General features: G+C 41.1%; 1 protein-coding gene across 1 annotated transcript in view; it reads left to right on the top strand.

Moving 5' to 3' along the window:
* Positions 1 to 26,047, top strand: part of Dock1 (dedicator of cytokinesis 1) — a 508,897-nt gene that overhangs the window by 107,795 nt on the left and 375,055 nt on the right. The window contains exons 20-23 of the mRNA XM_028772526.1: positions 4,224 to 4,313; positions 4,630 to 4,730; positions 11,460 to 11,594; positions 25,626 to 25,734. Coding sequence (XP_028628359.1) covers positions 4,224 to 4,313; positions 4,630 to 4,730; positions 11,460 to 11,594; positions 25,626 to 25,734 — 435 coding nt within the window. The remainder of the gene's footprint in view (positions 1 to 4,223; positions 4,314 to 4,629; positions 4,731 to 11,459; positions 11,595 to 25,625; positions 25,735 to 26,047) is intronic.

The raw sequence follows: 26,047 nt of genomic DNA, 5'->3' as shown, positions 1-26,047 counted from the left end.
ACACCAAGGGTCAGACCTGGTCATTTCCTACCTGTTTGAGTGAGCTCATGTCCTGGCTTTGCATTTCGACTCTGGAGAAACATTAGGTACTAATTAGTGTTGTTTGCTTTTGCATGTATTTGTTTTTGATATTTTCATTATTTGAGAATTTTATATAATACATTTTGATTATATTTACCCCTCTTCCCTTTCCCCTCCTCTTCTCAACTCCTCTTAGGTTCACCCTCACACCTCTTACTCTCCTCTCCAACTTCGTATCTTTTTGGGAAAAAAAAATTTAAGAACCCAGAGATTCCAGCATGTGAAGCCCATAAATTCCCATTCACCAGAGCATCAGGAGCTCCAACCTTCAAGGAAACAGACTCTCCCTGAGGAGCAATTAACTGTCCCTAGTGCCTCATTGAGTGGGAGGGGCTTATTTGGTTTAATCTTGTACAGGTCTTGTGCAGACAACCACAGCTGCTGTGTATTCGTGAGAGCAGCTAGCTGTCCTATCTGGAAGACACGTTCACTCTGAACCTTTTTTTGATCTCTGGCTCTTAATATCTTTTTAGCTTCTCTTTCCCAATGGTCCCTGAGCCTTGGTGAGGGGGTATGATATAGTTGGATGATTTGTAGCTGAACACCCGACAGGCACTCTCTGTACTGTGTAGGTATGGTTCCTTGTTCAGACCCTCCCCACTCAGTGTCCTGACCTGGGAGTCTTCAGTCAGAGCAGTGATCTGAACTCTGTAAGCTTCAGGTTTTGTCCCTTGTGTTCTCAACGGTTTGTGTTTCTAGCACACTGCCTCCTCCACCCACTCCCCTGCCTTGGTTTCTTCTCCCATGTTCCATATAAGGTGCTTGAATGACATTCCCTTGCTCAAATGGAAATGCCGTCATTGTCAGGATGATCCCTCTGGGCCAGGGCTTGCTAAGCTGGCCAGTGGCCTATGATGTTCATAGATGATTTCTCTACTGCTTAGTCAGTGCATTGCCTCTTCAGTTCTTCACCCTCTGTGAGAAGAGCATGCAGTAGGGGACTGCCTTATCTCTGGGAAATTAATTACTTAAAATGGCCTTAATTAACCGGCAATGTGCTTAACTTCGGCGTGAATTAATTTGGTTGCACTACTTTCCTGCATCCGTTGTGTAACCGCTCAAACATGCTCTCGCTAATCTTAAAATTTTAATCATCTCTTCAGCCTTGCTCTTGTACCAATGGCTTGGACAACAGTAATTGCTTTTTAGACTTCCTTGGGATCTAAATCCCCTGTTCAGATGGAAACTGGGTGGATAAATGAACGTACTTTAAAAGAGGCGCATTTAATGAAATAATGTCTTTTGTTTTGAAGTCCCAGTGTCATGCATTCATGGTACTTCTATTGACTTGAAAAAAAAATCTAGAATCATCTTGTTCCCTTCTTTATTCCCCATAGCTAATGTACTATTATATCTGAATGTTCACCCATGGAAGTACTTTTCCTGTCTCTCCCTTCTTCTGGTGATCACCGGTTCTCCTGGCTGCTCCGGGTCAAACTAACCTAGCCTTACCTGGTGTGCTTGACCTGTTCCTTCTCCCTTTCTACCGCATTCCAGCCATGCTTGTTCCTGAAGAGATGAACTGAGTTGTCTAAGCCATACAGTCTTGATGGTCAGCAAGACTCAAGCCGTGTGGTTTTATAGGGCTTTTTTTTCTTTATTTAGAGACATTGATAGATGGTAGAGAATATTCCATTTATTCCATGACTCCCTTGGGTGTTTTCGTAGCTGGTAGAGGAGGGTCAGCAGTGCCTGATGGATTGAGAAAGGAATTTGTACATGTAGTGGGAGAGATGGAGTCACATGAAGATGGAGAATGACGATGATTGCCTGATGCTTCACTTGATAGCTCAGAGGGTAAGGGACATGTGTCTGAGCAGCAGGCCTTTGACTATGTGTGGGGACCTCTTCCAGATTTGTGTCTCTGACTACTGAGAGAGGGAGGCTCTGCTCTCTCCAGTTCTGACTCTGTGCTGCCAACATTTTCATCTGTTTTAATGTCATTGGTAGGCCTATGGCAAGGAGTTTACATGAACTGTGATGAGCTTGCTACCCAGAGAGCCTGCTGTCAGGGACACTAGGCTGTTAGTTGATGGCATGAAGTTTTGACCTTTGCAAAGCTTTGCAATCTGAAAACTATGGAGTATATAACAAGGTTGTACAGAACCAAAGCATCAGATTTGATAAGATCTTGTCATGTCCAGACTCGAGTTCTTGATGGGAACCATAGTTTATCTCTTGCTAGTTGTCCCATTTTCTCTGGTAGCACAGTGTGGATTCCTGTCTCTCTGAGCCTCAGCTCTCCTGCCAATTCTTCCAGTTTTAAAGCATGAAGCACAGGTGGGTAGTTGGAGCTGGGACTAGTTTGTGAATAGGTTCCTGTGGCTTGCGTCCTCACTCTCTCTTCAAAAGACATATGAGATCCCTTGTATTTTCTACCAGGGCTTATGGGTGCTCTGTGTAGGCTGAACATCTCAAAATCTGGACCCAACATCTGATGCAGACACTCCTTTGATATTCTGCCTGTGGCCACTTCATCCAGTTACTTTTTTATAAACAGGGTTTTTTCCTCCCTGTTTTTGAAATGTAACTTATATACTGTAATATTTCCCCCTTTACTCTGTTTGGTTCAATAGCTTTAATATATTTATAGAGTTGTGCTATCCCTAGTACAATCTAAGATCAAGTTCTCTTCCCACAGAAGAAGTTCAAACCTATCAGCAGTCACGTCCCACAGTCTCTGGCACCCACAGTCTAGTTTCTATTCCTGTATTTGCCTCTTCTGGACATCTGATATTATGGAGTTGTGTAGTGTGGCTTCTGAGTGGTTAGTGGACAGAGTGCCCATGCTGGAGCTTTCCTAGGCATGTCTTGTCCCCACGTGGTTGAGTGATGGCCCTGTGGAGGCATAGATAGGGATAGACAGAACTTTGCTCACTTCCTCCTTCCATGGATGAACATTTGTTTCATTTACTTTTTTCCTTTTCAATAATCAATAGGGCTGTTTTACATCTTTTGGGCAGGCTTTATGTGAGCATTAAGGTTTTCTGTGGGATGTGTATCTAGGAATGCTATCGTTGAGTTAGAGGGTTAATGGAGATTTAAGTTTTTGAGGAATTGCCAAGTTGCTCTCCAGAGCCTCTCTCTGTACTAGTTTCTATTTCTCCCAGCAGTGAGTGCACAAAGCTCCTATTTTTCCTGCACCAGCTCCCATACTGAACTGTCATCTATCATTTTGGCTATCTTTTTGGTGATGGCCTTTACAGTGGGTGTGGCGTGGGCACCTGCGTGGTTTCAGTTGCATGTCCCCACTGACTAATAGTGAGGCATTTTTTACTTTTTCATGGCCAATATTGTACCATATGCTGTTCCTCTTATTCTTGGACATTCCTACCACCAAGTATCTCACTAGTTCAGTAAAACCCAGTGGAGGCCATCCTACACCTCCTTTAGAGTGTGGACTTTCTGTGACATATCTTTGAAGTCTAATTTTTTCGTAATTAAATGAGTGATGCTTTGCTTTCCTGTGTGGTCATTTCCTTGGTGAATTTCAGTGGACTGTGGTAACAATGTATCAGTTACTGGTGTTGCGTACATTCTTTCTAGCACCCTGCTGTGTTCCTCAGATGCAGGCTTACACTATCTCATATTTTTTCTTTATGGCTGAACTGGTAGAAGGTCTTTTCCTTTCTCAGCTGAAACGTTGCTCCGTGACTTCTGCTCATTAGTCATGGCCTCTTACACTTGGTTGGTAAAAATGAATTTGATATGTCCTTATGAAAATATGGGAGAGACTTGAGAAGGGTGTCTGAGTGGAGTGGGTGCTATAGAGCATCTCCCAGCTCTAGCCTTCTTTGGGTTAGCCCAGGGTGACCTCCTTTTGTCTGATATTCAGTCATGTGGAATTTTGCTTCAGTCACCTGTTACCTGAATGAAATCTTGGAAATTACTAGCTTAATTACTTAATTCATATATTTATTGAGACAGGGTCTCACTCTATAGCTCAGGTGGGCCTGGAATGCCCTGTATAGCTCAGACAATTGCCCTGCCCAAGCCTCCCCAGTGCTGGGATTACAGGTGCGTACCACTATTCCTGGACTGGGGAAAGGTGAGTAAGCTGAGTGTTGCCAGAGACCATGGCTGTGCTAGGCTGGGGGAAGTAGGATGCAGGGATGGTTCAGTGACCTCTCGTGTCTTTGCAGTTCCTGCAGGACACCTTGGATGCCCTCTTCAACATCATGATGGAGAACTCAGAGAGTGAGACGTTTGATACCTTGGTGTTTGATGCGCTGGTAAGGGGCCTCCCTTTCATCCTGTCAGAGGGTGAGATGTTCTTTCATGCTCCAGCCTTTGAAGCGGGAAGAGACCCATCCCAGTCACCTTGAAAGCCTTTCGTTGTAGAGTCTATCAAAAAGGAAGCCTGAGGAGTGCAAATATACTTTGAATGTGAAACTATAGTTATGTTAATACCCTCACTAGGGTAGGGAGATATAAACCTGGGAATGGCCTCTGCCTGGGCCATTTCTAGCTCATTTCCTCATAACACAGGAAGATTCCAGAATGATTTTCCTTGTCCCACTCATGAGAATGTTTTGGTTCTGTTGATAGGTCTTTATCATTGGACTAATTGCCGATAGGAAATTTCAGCATTTTAATCCTGTTTTGGAGACTTACATTAAGAAACACTTCAGTGCAACATTAGCCTACACGTGAGTTCTCTTGCATTGTTTTAAACCATTGCTTTTCTCTTGGATGTTTGCAGTCATTTTCCACTGTGACTTTGGCCTCCGGCCATACATTTCTCCACTCAAAACTCTGGCTCTACTGGCATACTTTGTATTATTGTTTCCTTCTTAAGAGACCTGAAAATCTCATTGAAGGAGATGTGTGATAGATTAGCCTCACAGTCTGGAATCCACCTTCTCCTCCACACCTTCCATTTATCTTTGAGAATTTCTGCTTATGTTCGATGAAGCTGATGTATGGGTGCTGCTTCCTGTCACGTTGCAGCCCCCCAACAAGTAGCTGATGAATGAATAAATGGATGTGTTTCTGTTTTGAAGTTATTGGGTGTTTTGTTTTGTTTTTTAGTGTGCATAAAATGCAGTTTTGTATTCTCCAGCTAGCCTCCTTGCTCCCTAAAGTATGGCTTCCCTTTTCTTACACAAATATTAGCTATTAAACTACTTAGATGGTTTTTCTTCTATCCATCTATGATCCTTGTCTCCAGCCCTCTGAGCATACGGGGAACCTCTTGTTTGGTAACAATTCTGGATGCAGGGTACACTGGCTTAAGTGACAGCCCTATCCTTTATAAACTGTGTGATCTTAGGCAATTTGCTTCACCTCTCTGGCCTTCAGCTGTTTTGTCTATAAAAAGAGAAGACGTTTGTAGACTTGTTTGAGAATTCTAATGATTTCTTAGAGCTCAGAATAAACCCTGATGCTTAGACAGCAAGCACTAAGGAGTTGTCGGGGTTGATTTACTCGGTTCGACTTAATCTCTTATGTTGGGATTTAATGACATGTATTCAAATTTTGTATTCTGTAATCACACTGAAAATTAAAAAAAAAATAAGTCGTGCTATTTCTTTAAGAACACCACACTTAGAAGTTAGAGTTTGTGAAATGAGTCCAGAGCTCCATCTTAGGAGGCTTTGTAAAAGCCTCTTTTCTCTGACTGGGCAGCTTTGAACTCAAGGTCCAGGGATGCCAGCCTATGAAGCCAGTGGGTGGCACAATCCAGTGTTGTGCTGCAAATCCCTTCCTGCCCCTTCCTGCATGCTATGACAGGTGGTGGGAAGAGTCCCTGGCAGGGATGGGAGCTGCAGGTGCTACTCAAGCTTGCAGAGAAAGCTGTGCAGGGCCTTTTATTAGTTTTCTCTTAATGTTTACTCGAGCTCTCTGTTGGCTCAGTGGAGATGCCCTGTAGGTTTGAATATTGGACATCTTCTTATAGACTCTCCCGGAAAGAAACAAATTGGGGTGCCTTCTTGCCCTAGTGACTAAGCATGGCTATTTGGGGACTGTGGATATGGCCAAATGTCTAAGCTTGTAGCAGGGTCTCCATATGTAGCTGATTTCAAATTTTTTCCTTTCAAGCAGGGCTAATCATCTGTTTTGAGAGTAGCTTTCATACTTTAACTCAGGAAACGATAGCAGTGCTGAGCTCTGCCTGTAGTATCTGCTGCCTGCTGTGGGCCTATCCTTGCTCACTGGTGGAAAATAAGATAGAGGAGTTGGAGTGCTGGGGGTCTAGCACAGTAGAGTGGGTACTTGCATAGTATGCCTGAAGCTCTGAGTTTCAGATCCAGCATCTTAGGGCCTGGGTGTGATGGGTCACTCTCTGAGGGATGAGTCAGGAGGATGAGAAATTCAAACTTACAGCCTACATAAGTATGAAGACAGCCTGAGTTATATGAGACCCTACTTAAGAAAAAGTGGTGTGTGTATATATATATATTTAGGTTTGGGAAATTAATCAGTGGAAGAAGTTAAAGCATCATTTTGTCTTTAAGCTGAGATGAAACAGAGCCAAGAATCAACATCCTCCTGTTCTGTCTGTGCTGTTTGCTGAAAAGACTTGTGTTTTGGAAATAGATGTCTGAACTACATTCTGATAAACTGTCAATCTGTTATTTTCTATATCAACTACAAGAGTTAATAATAAGAGCCTACATGTTGGTAAATTATGAAAAATAGGAACTTACATATTTGACATTATACTTAAGACAATAAAAATTCTTTTCCTATGAATTTAAAAAAATTTAAATTATGTGTACATATATTTGAATGGATGTGGGTATTTGCATGTGAGTAAACATGCTTGTGGAGTCCAGAAGAGGGCACCAGTTCTCCTGGAGCTGGAGTGACAGGCTGTTGTAAGCTGCCCTAAATTGGTGCTGGGAATCAAACTTGGTTCCTCTGGAAGAGCAGGATGTGATCCTAACCACTGAAACATCTCTCTGGCCTCTAAAACAGTGAAATTTTGATTCTATGGAAACTGGTTCCTCAGCAGTGACTCTGAGCATTCAAACGTTGAAACACCAAAGGAGTAAGCTTTGACTTGTGATTTGTAGCACCCAGTGAATGCTGCCACTGCGTATGTATCTGCTTCCATTCTGGGTGCTCATAATGTTCTGTGGGTCAGTTGAGACTCCAGCACTATCTATTAAGAATCCTGGTCCCTGAAGACCTCAGCAGGTCTCACTATGTATCCCTGTCTTGAAACTCACTGTGTAGATCAAGATGGCCTCAAAGTCACAGAGATTCACCTGCTTATGCCTCCCTAGTGCTGGGATTGAAGGCTTATTACCAGCTTTTGCGTTTCAAAGGCTGTGTGAGTGAGAGAAAGCTCCCAGCATTGGATGTTCCCTTCAGCATCTCAGCACAGCTTCCTGCATTGATTATTCATGGAGGCTGGGGCACCATGGAGGTGACCAATAATGATCCCATTGAGAAGAGAAGGCGGTGTTCCTCTGAGGACTGCTCTTCATCTAATCTCCATGCTCTTTTCTGTCTCATGCACTGGGTCTCATGGGGCTGCCATGTGCTTCCTATTGGCATAACTGAGGCTCCATTTGCTATGCCCCATTTTGGCTTCCATCAGAAATTTTGATCTTTGTGCAGTCATACAATGGCCATGCAGGTTTGTTTTCTGGGTTTGAACCATTCTCTTTGTAGATCATAATTATTATTTCAATCATTTCTTTGCTTAATGAGTTGGAAGGCTTCTCATTCCCAAGTGTGTGCTACGGATTTTTTCTTTTGTTGTTGTTGTTATTGTTGAGTGGTGACGTGAATAGAGGTGAAGTGGATAAGCTATTGCGAGTCTTGGAAAAATAATAGGAGCTGTGTGAGACAGTCCTGTGCCAGGTATTAGAGGCTTCAGGGAGTTGCCTTTGCTTTGGGGCACTTCCCAATGAATGAATCACAGTGCTAGACCCCATGCCAGATGGATCCTGTAGGCCAGTCTTCAGAACACATAGTTTGCATCATCATCCAGGCTGCCCCACAGTGTCTCAGGCTTCCTTTCTGAAGTACTTTAACCCGTTCAGGGTCAGAAAAGCCTTCTTATTTATTTGGTCACTTACAAACTCCATAACTTATTTTTTATCTAATTAACATTGTAGCTAGAGGGCTGGGGGATGTCTCAGGGAGGAAAGGCACTGCTGTGCTTTCAGAGAATCAGTTTTGATATGTAGCACCCACATGGTAGCTCTCATGGCAGTCTGTAACTCATCAGACAATCTGATGCCTTCTTCTGAACGCTAATAGCACCAGACACACATGTTGTGCACTGACATATATGCAAGCAAAAGAACCATACATATCAAATAAATTTTAAAAAATTAAAAAGTCAATAAAAGCTGTGTGTGTGTTGTATACGCACATATATCTGTGTAGGTGTGTGCACATGCTGATGTCAGAGGTCCTCTTTCATCTCTTTCCCCATCTTGTTTTTTGAGGCAGGACCTCTCACTGAACCTGGAGGTCACTGACTTGCTTAGACTTGCCTGTAAATCACACACATCTTTCTCTGTTTCTACCTCGAGACTGCTGGTATTGCAAGCATATGCTACTACCATGCCTGGCTTTTGTGATGGGTTCTGGGAATTGACCTTAGGTCCTCATTCTTGTAGGATAATCATTTTCCCTTACCCACTGGCCCCTCACCCTGAACCATACACCATGGCATGTTTGCTTGTTTAGTATTCAGAAGTAGGCCTGGAAAAATGACTGCACGTACTTAGTGCTCCTGCAGAGGACCGGAATTTGCTTCCCAGCCTCACATGTTGGCTCACAACCGCCTATAACTCCTGTTCCCCAGGATTTGACGCCTCTGTGGGCATCTGCTCACATGTGGTATATATAAACTGGTACAGGCACATGCACATACACATAAAAATAAGTAAATCTTTAAAGAGAATAAAATTCCAGAGTTTTTTTTTTCATTGCTACAATAGTGTAGGAAGAATCTGTTTTGTGAATTTAGATAGTTTTTTTTTTTTATTCTTGTAACTAGTGCCGGAGACAAGATGTCTGTACCATATTGCTATCCCCCACACAAGGAAGATAGCCTCAGAGTCAGTGTCACTCTCAAAGAAGCAGCCATGTTTCCATTTCTGTATCACAGCTCTGTTTTGTCTTCTCTTGAACACCATGTACTCTTGTGCACCTGGCCTTTTTCCTTCAGCATAATGCTTTTGAGATTTGTCCATATTGCTCTATGTGTCATTGTTTGAATTGGACCCCCCTTTTTTTCTCTTAGTCATAATTGACTCCCATGATTTGCTCAGTCATTATTGATAGATGGGCTGGGCCGCAGCTGAATTCATGGTATTCTGCATAAGGCTGAGAATTCCTGTGTTTTATAGACACAGCATTCGTTTCTCTCAGGTAAACACTCAGGACTAAATTTGCCAGACCAGATAGATGCAGATGTAGTTTATGAAATTGTGTTACTTTGTGTTTCTGTCAGCAACTTACAAGTACCTTTTTGCATAGAGTGGGAAGGTGTGGCTGGCCATGGATGTAGCTCCATAGGTACAGGACACAGAAGCCCTTGGGTTGATCCCTAGCATATAAAACAAGGCCTGATAGCAAACATCTGTAATCCCAGCACCCTTGAGACAAAGGCCAGAGGACCAGATGTCCAGGGTCATGTCAGCTTCATAGTGAATGTAAGCCTGGGTTACATGAGACTTTGTCTCACAACTGAGCTGAATTGAACAGAACCAACAACCCACCAATCCATGTTAGTGGTGATGGAACCTCCTGTCTAGCCTCTCCCTTTGCATACTTAATAGCTGAGCAGTGTTCTACACTCTTTTATAATTAAATTACTTATACAACTCAGGGGATGGGCATTGTATTGCTTATATATCTTGTTGCTGGAGATAACACTGAGGGAGATGGTACTGAATATACCTGTAATTGCTGCTGTATGAGATTGCTGATATCAAAGGATTGGAATATTTTTGCTTTTAACTGATATCAGTGAGAAAATACCCTGATTGAGGTCATTGGTTTCCCTCCAAAGAGTATCCTTTCTGTGTATCCCCTCCTCTTGTCTTTACTAGGCAAACATTTCATTTGTTATTTGTTTATATAATTGTATTTTTTACTTTTTTTCTGCATGCTGAGGTTTGGATGCAGGGCCTGCCTCCTGCTGAAGGCATCTTCCTACTGAGCTGCTTTCTTATCTCTGTCTTATTTTAATTTACATGTATTTGTTTATTAATGAAGTTGATTACTTTTTAAAAATTATATTTCTCAAATTTTATTTGTTTGTTTTATGTCGACCTTCTCACATACCCTGAAGGTCTGAATGAATCCGTTACCATTCGGACTCTCTGGTTATATGTCATGAAGCAAAATAGGAAAATTTGAGGCTTTTCCCTTATGCCAAGAATTTTGTAAAAAGGTATTTCTGGCTGGGTGTGGTGGCATAAGTCTTTAATCTTAGTACTTTTGAGGCAGAAGTCAGTCTGGTGTATCAGTGGTTCTCAACCTTCCTAATAATGTGACCCTTTACTACAGTTCCTCATGCTGTGGAGATCCTCAACCATAACATTATCTTGTTGCTACTTCATAACTGCAATTTTGTTACTGTTAAAATTTGTAATGTAGCTATCTGATATTCAGGACATCTCATAAGTGACCCCTTAGTGGATCTAAATCCACAGATTGGGAACCACTGAATAATAAATTGTCCCAGGGCAGCCAGAACTATATCAAGAGACTATATTAAAAAGCAAAACCAAACAATCCCCAAAGCCCCCAAAACATAGGAAGCTATGAATTACAGAGTCGCAGTGGACAATTCATTTGTATTTACTTTCCATAGTTATGTCTGCCATGGGATGGATAATTTGAAAAATAATTCTGATGAATTTGCATGTGCTGTGATTTGTGTAACCTTTTTTCATGTTGCTGATTTGTTTTATGATCTCAGTTTATAAATATGAACATGAGAAATACAGTTATTATTTATGTTTTTAAAATTGAATGTTTTGGGATGAATGCCATTACTAAGTAATGTAATACCTATTTTAAAAATGTTATTATTTTTATTTTTTTTACCCTCTTACTAGAGATCCTTAGGAAATTTATTTAAAATTTAGCACTGTTTATTTGCATTGCCAGCTAAAAATTTCCCGTTCAGTGTGAGGCCTTTAGTTGCAGCAAATTAGCTAACCTGAACAGGTGGCTGATGGTCCTGAGTGAGAGACTCTTTCATCCCACCCCTGTAAAATTCCTACTCTGCCAGGAAGGTATTTTATCAGGTGCTTTGCCTGATTAGAAAACCTTTATGAATATGCATATATTCATCTGTGGAAACCAGAATAAAAGTAACACTGTAAACTTCACTCTCAATTAAGTGTCCAGTTGGGATTTCTGAACCCTTGATTGACATATGTCTCCCTTGGGACCAGGAAGCTGACCAAGGTGTTACGGACCTACGTGGCCAGCTCGGAGAAGCCGGGAATCAACGAGCAGCTGTACAAAGCCATAAAAGCCTTGGAGTACATCTTCAAGTTCATAGTGCGCTCACGGGTACTGTTCAACCAGTAAGTGTTCAATGAAGGCCCTATGAAATCCCCACCTGCCTTTTTTTTCCCCCTTTCTTCTCTCTCTCTCCTTAGTCCTCCTCTCTGTCCTTGGCTCCTCTTCCTTCTTCTCCTTACCTTCTGTCATGACCAAACAGTCATAGACAAAGGGCAGATGTGCGTTTGCCCATGCTGACCCTGACAGCTTCCGCAGCTGTCCCTGCTGAGGTTGCGCTATACCAGGGGCTAAGAATTGTGCCTCTGAGCCAAATGTTGTCTGCTGAAAGCGTTTGAGATGCTTCTCACGCAGTGCTGGGCATCCACCAAGGGCTTGGCAATACTATTCAGTATATCTTCATAGAGCAAAAAGCCCCACAAGAGCAAACAGAAACGAAACAAGCAATGAGAAGGAAAAGCCAAAATCAAGTTGTGCTATCTCGTGTGGGAATACTGCAGGGCCCTGGCTACTTTTCTCCTTTCAGCAGGATGCTATGTTTCTCCAGGTGTTAGAGCACCCTTGGGCACTCTACCTAGTGAGTGGCTCATGGCAGTGACCACCTTCTGAGTTAATTTTGTTCTTTAAAGCAAGTTGGGATATCTATGACTCGATCATTTCAGAGAACGTTGGTCTTTTATACATGGATACTTATAACCTCCATGGCTGTGCTGATAAAATGAAGTCACTTTGCAATCTCCCCAGCATCTCACACCACCAGGAGGGATGTGTGGGTGGACAGTTTAGATACAGGGTATGGAGCAGACTCTGCTTATTTTTGGAGGGTGCTATTTTTTAGGGGCTGACTTATAGTGAATGTTGTGTGCACCCAGTAGCTGTTCTAGATTGATTGGTGTTCTTCTGGTAGAGTTCTACACACAGAGATGGGCTTTGTGAATCCATCAGTCACAGAACATGATGCTTTGCAGAGAACAGGGCACACAGCATGTTGTCAGTGAAAACTTAGCATAAAAGTTCACTGGACCCCTATCTATACCTAGTTTCTCTAAGCTTCAGCTTCCCCTGCTGAAAGTAGCTATGTTCATGAATGTCAAGGGGAAAGGGGAAGGGAGCATAAAGAACACAGCAGCAGCAACATTCTGCTGATTGTGGAGACCAGCAGTGGTCAGAAATGGTGTATCTACCAGGGACTGGGCAGCCTGCCCTGTCCATGAGGCTGAGTGTGCTGAGTACCCTAGGGTTCCCATTATTAAGCCAGTAGTCATAGGAGGACTGAAGGTTGGAGGAGGCATGAGGCTTTCCCTTGATTGGCATCTCAAAGGCATGCTCGTGTCACTTGTTGGGGATTGGCATGGTGCTTCATGTGTATGGATTCTATTTTTTTAGGGTACTTAAGCTAGTGGTGATTTTCTTGCCGTTAGATGAGAATGAGGACAAGGTAAACTTGCCCATGCTCTGCTGTATATTGTCTGGTTTTATTTCAGTCATGCCAATTATGTGACAGTGAACTCTGTGGCCCCTGGACTCTTCATTTTAATTATTTTTCCTTCCTGACTTCCCTCCCCTCTGTGCACACGTTGTGCCTCACATGTAGAGGCCAGTGGACAACTTGTAAGTGTTGGTTCTCTCCTTCCACCACGTGGTTCCTGGGACTCAAACTCGACTTGTCAGCATTGACAGCAAGCACTCTTCCCAACTGAGCCATCTCGCCAGCCTCTATTTTTCTCATTTCTTTAAATTCTCTCATTACAGTAAGGTAGGAAGGTGAGCTAGAAAGAAAACCTGTAATTGTCAGGTGATGCGGCTTTTATCATGGCTTACCTACAAATTTTTAATCTTGTCCCATGTGTGATTCATGTGCTGCCAAGTCAGGGATTTTATGAGTGTCTCCAGTAGCTACAGTGAGGATTTCCTCATTCTTCAGAGATTCACAAGAATGGCCTGTGTATTTGGGTTGTCATAGCAAATGTTGACTCTTTTATACAACAGTGCTGCATTAGAAATGACTGTGGTCCTTCAGTCCACTGATGTCAGCTGGGTGTTCCTGTAGGAAGTTCTCTGCCTCTCACTTTAGCGCTCAGAGTTGCAGGCATAAGATACCCAGAGTATCTGGTCCTTCGAATGCTTGGAATTTCCCTACCTCATCTCAGGTTCTAAATCATCTTCATGTAAGCTTTGGAACCATGGTATCTCAGATTTGCTCCGTTTGGTCAGTCTTATGGTGGTTAGGGAATATGTTTGATTTCTTGTCAACATTAAAAATCTACTTAGGTGGCTTTACCAGGTGAGGCTCATTTTATGTACCTACCATGTATGCAACTTATAGCCTGGAGAAGACTTTGGCTCATGTTCCCTTGTTCCATGTTGTGCTCATGGGCTTAGCATCCAGGATCTTTCTATCCTGTTACCTTTAGAGACTTTCTTTTTCTCATGACCTCAAGGGTGGTTCTGCCTTTCCTAACAGGATGCCTATATTTTGTTCAGCGACATCATGTTATAGTGTGTGCAGCTGTACCAGGTTCTCTTAAACTGAGCCTCTTTCAGCTTTCTCGTCTCATTGACAGAATATTGTTGCATGCCAGCCCTAGCTCTAAGGGAGATAGATGGGAATTGAGTTGACGCAGAGTTTATTGTTACTTTCAACAAAATCAAAGTTGCTACAGTAAGTATATAGTAGACAGAGAGTTTCCTCTCTCATCCTCATACTTTGAACCCAGAGTATCTGGTCCTTCGAATGCTTGGTATTTCCCTACCTCATCTCAGGTTCTAAATCATCTTCATGTAGGCTTTGTGGAGCCTTTCTTTTTCATTAGAGACTCTTGCCACCAGCATCTTCAGTCATTGGGATACTACATGAGGAACAGATAGACTACTAGGAAACACAGAACTACCTGTGAGAATGTGACATGAGAATACAACTTCTGCTCAGGTCTCTTCTCACAGGTACTAACACGTATCCTACTTGGTCACAGTCATGAGACCCACATGGACATCTCACATGGGAAGTGAGTCTATACCGAAAGGCTACCTCCACATTCTTTTCCTTGCCCCTCTGAGAATCATAGAGCCTGCCTTCTCGCTCCTGGGAACTCTTTCCATCTTCAAAAGGTATCAGAAAAGACTCTGTCCTCTGCCCCAGGGATTCTGACTCCTCCATGACTCACCATGCTGTGTATCTCTGGTGCCAGGGTCTGAATTTTCCTTGAAGCCCTCACTTGTTGCTGCTCTCTGTACACACTCCTATAGCATAGTTCCACTAGCTTGTCCCAGTGTCCTCTTGAATCATTTGCTCCAAGTAAAACATATCCTAAACATGACATAGGATGTACTCCATTTCATGGCTCAGCAATGCCCTCTTTCTTGGCCTGGGTCTTCAGCCTGCGTCTCACCCAGTTAGGTCTCAGCAAGAACCAGACTTATCCCAAACTAACTTTCTTTGCTAGAATAGCATGCACTTTCTAAGAGCCAAGATTGTGTAGAAGCCAAATCAAGCATCAGCTATCTCTAAGAGGCAGTAGAGTTCTGGACTCCCCAAGGACCTTGTCTGGAGTCATGGCCTTTCTTATGGTCCATGAGGGTCACGGTGACTTGGTGTCCTGCTCTCCCTTGTCTTTTTCCTTTTTTCCTTTCCTTCTCTGTTTTGTTCTATTCTCCTTCCATAAATATGTAGTAACTTAAGTCTTGTCTGTATCACAGTTTTCATGTCCTTGTCAAACAAACCCTTTGCTTTTGTAGGTTTTAGCTGCCTACCAGGATTTTTGAGGGATGAAAGAACATATGTGCCTTTCAGAATGTAAAGTGCACTTGTAGCCATATTGTGTAGATAAGAGAAATACCTTTTCTTTATATGGGGGGCTGAAAACTGTGAGGTTTTTTTAGTGTCTTGTGGATTCCAGGGGCTGAAAACACTCATGCCTTTCCAGCCAGAGCTGCTTCTGCAAGAAGCTCTGTTTCCCCCACCCATAATGTCCTATGTCTTGTCCTTCCATGACATTCATCTTTGACTTCCAGGGTCTGATTGGAGTCTTTGCCCATTCCTGTTTTGAATGGGTTATATGAAGAGGCAGAAACAGCCTGGTTTCCTTGCCAGAGGTCTGGAATGTTTGAGCATCAGAGGCTCTAAGCAGGACTCATGCAGGATATTTTCAGAGATGGGGAGAAGAGCAAAGTGGACTTCCCGTTTTCTTACCTACAATGTGTGCATTGACTTGTGAGAGGAGCAGTTATGCTCACAGCTGGGATTGACAACTGCCTCTTTTTTTTGTTTTGTTTTGTTTTTCAGTTGGAACAAACTTTTGAGGTCTATTCTTTTTCTCCTTCCTTTCAAAATGGTCTGCTGTGTTTTCAAGTATAATATAGTTGCTGTGTTAAATTCGGGGATAATTGCAAGTAATTATTCTTCCGAAGAACAAAGAGATGAAACTTGGGAGATAGGGATATTGACGCTTAGCGTGCTCTGTGCCTGCCTTTCTGTGGTACAGTCCCATTCCATACTCTTTGTTCTACTTAGGAAGCTCTTTTTTGTCTTGGAATGAGAATAGCAGCTCTGGCCCAAACAAATTTAGTTCATGGTGAACCCAGTGAAAGGCTCCAGGCAGCCAGAGGCTCCTCTGCTGTTGTTTTTCTGCCTTCTGTGTGGGTGGACCGCATTAAGTAGAAAGCCCAAAGCAGATACATCCTGCAGCAGACCTGCTGAATGCTGGCCTCTGTCTAGTCATTGCTTGGCGCAGTGACTCCCTTTAGTGTGCTATAGTTTCTGCTTGTCATCTGGTGTTAGCTTTGTGAATAATTAGTTATTGATCATGACTAAGTTATGCTGATCTGTCTTTGTGCTCTTGTTCCTTGGGTCACAAAATAGAATGTAGATCATACACAAAGAGGCTGTCACCATCCATTGTTGATAAATTCTCATTGAAAATAGAGCATGAATGAGGAGGTCTCACTCATCAATTTATTGATAAGTTTCTGGGCTCCTTCTACCCATCCCTTCCTATACCTTAAAGTAGGTTAGATGAGTGACTCTTCCTAGCATATTGGCTAAAACTAGGATGGGAAGTTCTAGACACTTCCCTGATGCTCTCTCATTACAGAGAGATGTTTCAAAGGAATCACTGTACAGTGCTAAGCATTCATTAGCCTGAGCATACTGCTTGCCAAGAGAGCGACTCATTATTAAAATGTCATCCTTGAGAGGTTCTTTGGAGGATTTCAAATATATTAAAGGCTCATTCCTTATGCTTTACAGGTTTGAAACAGTTGTTGCTGGCCTACAGGTTTTTAACTGTTATCTGTTATATAGATTTAGTCCTTAATTGACTAGAGAGTTTTCCCTAATGTCTTGGTTAGTATGTATGTTTCATTCTTCATTCTTTTGTTTTCCAACTCTTGGTGTTTTAGATTTAAGATTCTCTTGCTACCTTGCCCAGGTTTGTCTTAGAATTCATAATGTGGTTTAGGTTGGTCTTGAACTCATGGTGATCCCCTTTCCTCGGCCTCTTGAGAACTAGGATTACAGGCCTGAGTCTCTCTATCTAGCTTAAGGTATGTCTTTTGAATGTGTCTATCTTCATTTACCAGTCTCACAATTCTTTAAATTGGATATTCCATTTGTCTACATATAATGTTGTGAGGTTTTAGATTCCATTTCTCAACCTAAATTAAAAGAAAAAAAAATCCAAAAAATAGATTTTTCTAAAGCAAATGATACTTCCTTGTCCGTAGCCTTGGCAGAGGATTGTAATTAGAACACGAGTCATGTTAACCTGTGAATATCTTTAAAGAGGATGAGGCAAACAGATGTCTGTAAGGACCAAGTGAAGAAGATGACATCAGATATTTTTGAATAATCATCTTTGGCCGTAGTGAATAGACAAGAGTTGCTGGGTATATATTTCTAAAAGTCTAAAGCTGCGGTGCCCATCCGTGCACATCTGTGCTGTGCAGGTTCTCTCGTTTTAGTTTCTGTGGAACATTCCTGCTGAGGACATTCCCTTCACAGCCTCCACCTTTAGATACTTTCAGGAAATAGGGTCTGCACAGAAACTGCATTTTGATTTTGACAAGTTTTGCATTCTCCTTTTAAATAAAGCTTATACTCCTCAATACTTATTTACTGGCAGCCCTGTGGTTAGCTTGTAAATTGTTGTAGACAGGTCGCTCTTCTGGTTGCTTGTTTGGCTCCATGTCGGGGGCAGACATGGTTGGTGCCTAGGAATCAGTGCCATATTCTCTCTGCCACAGGGAGCCGCGAGGAAGCTTAGAAGGAGCAGGCCTCTGGATAACTCTGTGGAGTCTGTGGATAAGTTCCTTTTCTCTGTTCTGTTCTTTGGAAACGATTATTTTTTCAAGCAGCGAGCTTCCAACAAATAAGCAACACAGAAAGATGCAGTCAATATAAGGCATGGGATGTTTAGAAATAAAACAACAAAGAAGGAAATTCCATTTGTGTATAGAATTTGGAAATGTCACAGATTATTAGAGTTTTAAAATTTTTTGCAATCCTTAATATGTTCCATCAATAATCAAACATTATTATAAAAATAATTCTTATTCGTGTAACTAGAGTTACAAGTCAGATTTAATCACTTTAAATTTAGTCTTTAAAGGACTTTAAAACTAACAGATGTCCTGCTGACGGGATGGTTCAGAGGCTAACAGCACTTGATCTTCATGCTAAGGACCTAAGTTCAGTTCCCAGCACCCACACTGCAGCTCATAACTGTCTCCAAGTCCAATTCAGGGGGATCCAATGGCTTCTTCTGGCTTCTATTAACACTGTACATACATGGTTCTCATACATATATGCATGCAAACGATAATCTTAAAAAACAAACAAACAGATGTCACAAGGAAAACAGTCATTAAGTTTTAACCATTTATAATTAAAAAAACTAATGCAGATGGCAGAAAAATTATCTTTAGAAAATAAAAAAATGTTTGTATCCTAGGCTAGTTTTTATTAGGTTTTACTAGGAAAAGATACACATTTAAACTTTTATTTGAGCCAGGCTGTGGTGGCGCACACCTTTAATCCCAGCACTTGGGAGGCAGAGGCAGGCGGATTTCTGAGTTCGAGGCTAGCCTGGTCTACAGAGTGAGTTCCAGGATAGCCTGGGCTACACAGAGAAACCCTGTCTCGAAAAAAACCAAAAAAAAAAAAAAACCCCAAAAAAGAAAGAAAAACACACACACAAAAACAAATATATTCAAACCAATCTTAAAAAAAAAAAAAGTTAAAAAAAAACTTTTATTTGAGCAAAAAATGAGTAGGACTCAGGCTACCTTCAGAGTATAGGTTAGGGTTTAGAGAATACTGTAAATGGTTTATAAACATGTATAGGTTTCCTTTTGTAAGATGTGTTTTCCCAAACCTCCAGCTTGCAGACTGCAACATGCTTAAGGCTTCACTTGGTCCCTTATTCCTCTCTTCCTCTTCTTCCTCCCCCTCCCCCTCCCCCTTCTCCTCTTCCTCCTCCTCTTCTTCCTCCTCCTCCTCATCTTCTTGACTTTGGAACGATGCCTGCCATTCTACTACTGGACAAAAACTTTATTTTGTTATATCTGAAAAAATTCCTTTTTTGCCCTTCTTTCTCATCATAATTCTGTCTGTCTTTTTCCTTCCTGTCTCCTGGTTCCAGTTTGCCTTTGCTTTCTTCCTTAAATGGACACTTTAAAATAAAGCTTTAAGACTTTACATTTAAGACAATTTTTTTTCACAAAGAAAGGATAAATTTTATGTGTTACAATTTTTTCTTATCAAAACATGCTTTATTTTCCCATTTTATTCTTTCCATAATAGAATTCCAGCTCAAATTTGAAACTCTTAAGTAATCATTTTTGTAGTCAAGACCAGAGAGGAAATCCATTTTAAATTTTACATATACTGACAATGTATGAAAAGTATTTTAATACTCATATAAGTTATATACTGTATTATATGGATTTGAAAAATCTATGAAACGTTAATTTTATATTTAACTCATTTTAATTCACATTGGTATCATGCAGTTCCTTTTAATACCACCTGTAGACTTTAGCTTATGTAGCTAATTTATTTTTAAATATATCATTTAACACTCATCTAATTTATTCTTTGATTATATATTGAAGAAATTGGAGATGTTTTACACATGCACACACACATATTTATATACAGTCTGTATTTTCAGTTATTTCCTTGTCAAAGACAAACCCTAAAAGATAAGTAGCTGTGCTTAATGTACAGGAAGCAATAGATATTACACTACATTTTTATTTACATATTTATTTTTAGGCCAAGGTTATGGTTTGATTTTGGTATCTAGCAGAGATAATTACAGCCTGGCTAAGCCATGGCATTCAGGCCAAGTTAGTATGCTAATATCAGCAAGTATCTCTGTTTTTTTTGTCAAATCTTCATAAGACAGTAAGACAGTAATGTAAATTTATTAGTTTATAAATAGATAGCTAAGTGTAAACTATATTTATGGCAGAATGGAACAAGTTAAGGTCACCTACTTAGATAATAGAACTTTAAGATTTTTATTTGTAGTTTTATAAAGCCTGTGACCAAATTATTCAGCCTTAGCAGTTCACACAGCTTATGGTTTTCAAATAAACCTCTTCTACTTTTATTGTTCTTATCTTTCTTCCTTCCTCAAATGAATGTAGGGGCAAATGCTTGCATGCTTTCATTTGGGCTAGAACTGGGTAAAATAAATTTTCAAACTCTGTTGAATAACTAGATAATTTTCGTGTGGGGAAAAAAAGGTAGATTGAAGATAGAGACAAAACATAAGACATTAGAACAAAAAATTAACATGATTATTATCATTATTATTGTACATTTGCAGATTAAGAAAAATCATGACAGTTTTGACATGATTTTATATCCAGCATGCAATCAAAAAATGTTTTGAAACACATAGTATCAAGAAAGATTTACCACCATAAAAACCAAAACAAAACAAAAAACAACCATAGATGTGACCATAAGTTCAAGTATTTTTAGAACATGGTAGACATTATTGGTGCAGGAGCTGTTGTAGAAGTTATTTCCTTTGATTACAGGGTCAGCCGACCCTGGCTAAGTTAATTCTGCCTGTAGTGTTGCTAGCACTCAGTCATCTCAATATCTGTTTATCATTTCTTCATATCAATGATCTATTTCTCATGCATTCATCTATCATCTGTCTCTCACTTCTGTCTGTCTATCTGTCTGCCAGTATCTGTCTGTCTATCTGTATTATTTACTTTATTGTTGCCGTGATGGAATAGCATTACCAAACTAACATACAGAAGAAAGGGTTCCTTGGGACTCGAGGTTCCAGAAAACCAGATTCCTTAATGTGGAACAGAGTCTGCAGACAGCAGGCATGATGGCCAAGAAGAATTTGACAGGTTGCATCTCTCACTGTAAGCAGGAGACAGAGTAAGAGAACTGGGAATGGCTTGTCCCTCAAAGCTCATCCCCAGTGACATACTTCCTATTTCTGGTCACACCTAAACCTACCCAAACATCACCATCAACTGGAGACCAAGCGTTCAGTCATCAACATCCAGGAGCAACATTCTCATTAAAATCAGTGTGTTATTGTGATTCATTCATTCATTCATTCATTCATTCATTCATTCATTCCATCTGTGTCTGTCTGTCTGTCATTCTGTCTCTCCCTCTCTAGATATCATTTCTCTATTTCTGTTCATATCTCCATAATCTACTATTTGACAAAGATTCCCCAATGTGCGATGGTCTTTATTTGGGAATAGCAGTCCCATGCTAGACGCTGTGGTGGAAACATGCATGCCACAGCAGACAGTAGACATATTCAGGGGTTGAGTCAAGCGAGTGATTTTCCAGAACAAAGCATGGAATGACATTAGATACTTGAAGCGTAGTTGTTGGACATGATGATTCATAGCAAGATTGGCATCAATTCCAGGTTGAGGGGACAGATGCTGGATAGAGGACCTGCATGGTGGTGGTGGTGTAACTGCTGTGGAGGTGTGTGCTTTCTGGTGATGATATTAGACAAATATGTATTGGTTCTCCTTCCTAGAGCTTCCAGGCCTTATTTATTTTTAAAAATTTTAAATACCCTGTGTATGCTTATGTGTCTGTATGGGGTATGGCCATGCGACTCAGGGTTCATGGATGACAGAAAAGAGCAATACATCCCCTGGGACTGGAATTCTAGTCAGTTGTGAGTTACTTGACCAGGGTATTGGGATCAGGATTCAGGTCCTCTGGAAGATCAATCCTCTCTTAACCACTGAGCACCTCCGCACCCTATTGTATTTTTAGTGGCTCGGCACAAGATGACTCCATATGGATAATAATAACTTTTATATTCTTTTTATGTGTTTGGTTTTTATTATTTTTTCTATGTATTTTTCTCCTTTTAAGCATCATGTTCCCTGTTTCTTCCCTTTTCCCCTTTGCCTTATTCAACACCACTTAATGTTTCCTGCCTCCCATCTTATTTTCTGCTGTGTTAACATGTTAAACATCTTTTACTCCTTTTTTTTTTGATAATTATCCAAGATGGAAATGTGCCTGTTAAATTTAAAGAACAATTTAAATGGCCGTTACTACTCCCTTGAAAATGCTAGCTCTATCCAGCACGGCAGAGGATGGGGATTCCATTCTTTTTGTCCTTGGCATTAATGTTGCCATGCACTTTAAGTCTACATGTATTTTGAGCTCTGTCACACATTGCTGTTTTGTATGATCGGTATTCATTGGGTGTGCTCTAGGCACGGACTTGCTTTTTATCTCTCTTTAAACTGCAGGTTTCCCTCAGGGGTCGTTTTCCTTCTGTCAAAAGAGTTCACCGTCGAATTTCTTTTAGAAGAAATCAGCTACAGGCTTTGTGTATATGAAAATGATTCATTTCATGTCTGTGTTTGAAAGATACTTCCATTTGACACAGCCCTCCAGATTGGCAGTTTTCTTCCTCCAGCTGTTCTTCTATTTCTTCTGTTTTCCATCATTTCTGGTGAGAAGTCTGCTTTCAGACTCACACTTACATCCTTAAAGATAGAGTAATATGTCTTCCCCTGGCTGCCCTCAAGGTTTAAGGTCTCTGTGCTTATTTGCAGTTCTATTGTGGCTGCACAGGATCACTTTCCTTTGCATTTACTTTGCACTGGGTGTTTGGGGTTTGGAGTTGAAGTCTTTGATCTTGCTTCTCCTGACCACCTTCCTTCAAAGCTCTCCCTTTCTCCTCATCCTAAATCTCCTTGCTGTGCTTCCATCTTCCACCCTCCTCTCTGTATTTTCCTCCTCTGTTTATCTTCGTAGTGGCTTTTCTCCAGGTTGTCTTCCATTGCACTATTTTTGATCCTGCTGTGCCTGTTCTCTAGTTATCCAATGCCCTGACTTCTCAATGTTAGTTATTACATTTTTAAATTTGAGAACTTGCATTTTAAAGGTCCATTTGTACACTACAATCTTCCACCTTGACTTTCAGTTTTTTTCCACCTTTTGTTTTCTGGTATTTCTTTTTATTTTCTCTAATTAAAAAGAAGTCTGTTTTATTATTATTTGTGTGCATGCTTGCATGTCTCTCTGTGTGTAAATACATGGATACGGTACCCATAGTGGGCAAGAGAGAGTGTTGGATCTCCTGGAGCCTGTTACGAGCAGCCATGTAAGTACTGGGAACTAAACTAGGATTCTCTGCAAGACTATGCAGTGCTCTTGACCACTGAGTCATCTCCCCAGCCCCCAATGTTCCCTCAAATTTTGATGTTCCCATCAATTGACTTCAAGACATCTCTTGTGTTCTGTGTCATTATCTTCTTTTTCTCTTTGGTTTGTCCATGTGAACTGTCTTTGGATGAGATTAGTGACTTATGCTTGAAGGCTGGACTACACCTGTGCAAAACTGTGGGAGCCTCAGACTGTATGATCATCTTCTTGGTATGGCTTATTCAGTCTACTGGTTTGAGCCTCTTAGTGTCGTTGGAGACTGCCCTTGGGCATGATGGTACTCTAAGCCTGGTCATTTCTGTTGCTGTGGTAAAAATACCTCAATAAAAAGCAACATTGGGGAGAAAACGTTTGTCTTTCAGTTCTAGGTCACAGTCTTACCATTTCTGGGAAGTCAAGGCAGGCACAGCCACATTCAGGAGCAACGAGATAATAAGTGTACCCTGCCTGCTGTCAGCTAACTTGATCTTCTCTAATACTGTTCAGGAGTCTCTGCCTAGGGACTGGTGTCACCCACAATGGGCTAGGTTTTTCCACATCAACTAACAATCCAGAGAGTCCTTCATAGACATGCCCACAGGCCAACCTGGTCTAGATAATTTCTCATTAAAGTGTTCTTTCTAGATGGTCCTGGGTTGACTTTTAAAACTAACTAGAGCTTATCTATATTCCTGGTCAGTCTGAGCACCTTGGTTTTTTGAGAGCTTGTGGTGGGCTGGGTGCCTTGTAGGCTGGTGAGCTTCAGTCAACATTTCATTTTCCAAGGTTCTCCAGAGTTCTCACCCAGAATCTGCTGTGGTTCACTTTGCTTGGTTTTGTTTGTCTTTTATCTGCTGTCTATTGAAGATCCCTTTCCTTGATTTTCGAAACACAACCCATTTCTTTTGGAGATGGGCACCAGTTCCACTTGGCTTTCTAGAAGTTTTCATTTGTATGTTTAGTCTCATCCGCCATGTAGCTACAGGAACTGGCAAATGTCCTGGGGTGACAGAAAGTTGTGACTTACTTATAATAAGCAGCATATATCAGTGTTCGTGGAAGCAGCATACTAGTCTCCTGCCTAATTAAAAATATACCCCACCTGAAACTTTGTACACAACGGAAAATTGTCCATTTAGAGTACAGCTTAAGCTCTTGTTAGTTTTCTGGTTTCTATGGACTCTTACAATGAATGCACTGGTGTGGTGCCATGACTGAAAATAATTTTGAATTTACCATGATAATGTCATTTTCAAATGGTTGTAAGTTCACATTATGTTTAGATAATTAAGTCTCCTTATGTTAGTTCTGTAACATCATGACACCTCCCAGGTATTTGCAGCGGTGCACACCATTGTTCCCCTACCACCTGCGAGCAGAAGTTCATGACTCTATAATTTTAATTGTTCAGTATGTCATTTAAGCAAACCTCTATTTGGAAACCTTTATTTACAAAACAGGTGCACTGGGTTGCAATCTCCCACTTTATCCAGAATTCCTTGCTTTAGAATGGAACTCATTTAAATGTAAGATTACCTCTGGGGTAATTAATTATCACCGAGTTTATGAAATTTTCCATTGTGTACAAGTTTCAGGTGGGGTATATTTTTAATTAGGCAGGAAACTAGTTTATATTAATAAAACATCTGACTTGCTACATTTTAAAATGTAAATGCAACTTGCAGTAACTGCTAATAAATAATTTATAGATGGGACTTATTTATGATGAGCAGCATATATCCGCATCCACACAACCAGAGTGCAGCATCCCTATTGTCCATTTAAGGCATAGCCAAAGCTCTTGACAGTTTTCTGGTCCCCGTTGCCTCTTAAATGATCACACTGGGGTAGTACTGTTTCTCAACATAATTGTGAATTTACCAATAGAATGTCGCTTTTCAAATTGTTTTACTAGTTGGTCACATTTAGACAATTAACTGTCCTTATGTTGGTTACATAACATTAGGACTTAAAGATCCTGGCAGAAGGCCTGACGATATAGCTCCACAATAGGACACTTGCCTGGAATGCATGAGGCTAGGGCCCCAGCCACAGTACCACAAAATCAAATAAATAATGGATATTTGAAAACTGGCACAAAGCATATCAAGTGAGAATTATGGTTTCTTTAGGGTTGATTTAATGCTGAATTGGTCCTTCATACCATTCCTTTTCTTCCTTCTGTCTCCTTTCCAGACTTCCCTTTGTGTATCTCCTGTATAGATAGGTTTATGAAACTCTGTCAGGTCACCAGCATTATGTGTTTTGACTAAGTCTACTCCGATGCACACCCTCTTTTGATGGATGCCAGAGATAGTACCTATACTCCTACAGATCCCCCATCAACTCTCTTAGGTACTGTGGATGCAGGGTGCACATCAGGATCTTCTCCTCAGGTCCCCACAATGTTATGTGTTTCTTTTAGGCTGTATGAAAACAAGGGGGAGGCTGACTTCGTGGAGTCCTTGTTGCAGCTGTTCCGGTCCATCAACGACATGATGAGCAGCATGTCGGAGCTCACAGTCAGAGTGAAGGTAGGTGCTACCATGCTCAGCCAGACTCAGGCAGCTCCAGCCTGGCCCGAGAAACCCTTAGTTGTGTCAACTTGGTCTGTGTGCAATGAGTTCTTATCTCCTCCCTCCCTAGGTGGCTCAACTATTTCTTATCTCTTTAGCCTATCAGAGAAAAGTTCTGAATATACTTTATATAAATAGAGGGAATTTATTAAAGTCAGTTTAATGTACAGCTTTTCAGGACTTCTTGTATCTGAGATGCTGTGGGGAGGCTGAGGTAGATGGAGCCTTCAAGCTTTGAAGGAAGAATGAACAATTTCATTGTTCTTCCTCT

Source organism: Grammomys surdaster, unplaced genomic scaffold (assembly GCF_004785775.1).
Source record: "Grammomys surdaster isolate TR1022 unplaced genomic scaffold, NIH_TR_1.0 214, whole genome shotgun sequence".
Classification (NCBI taxonomy): Eukaryota; Metazoa; Chordata; class Mammalia; order Rodentia; family Muridae; genus Grammomys; species Grammomys surdaster.
Note: the sequence above shows the minus strand (reverse complement) of the source record. Positions and strands in the feature narration are given on the sequence as shown.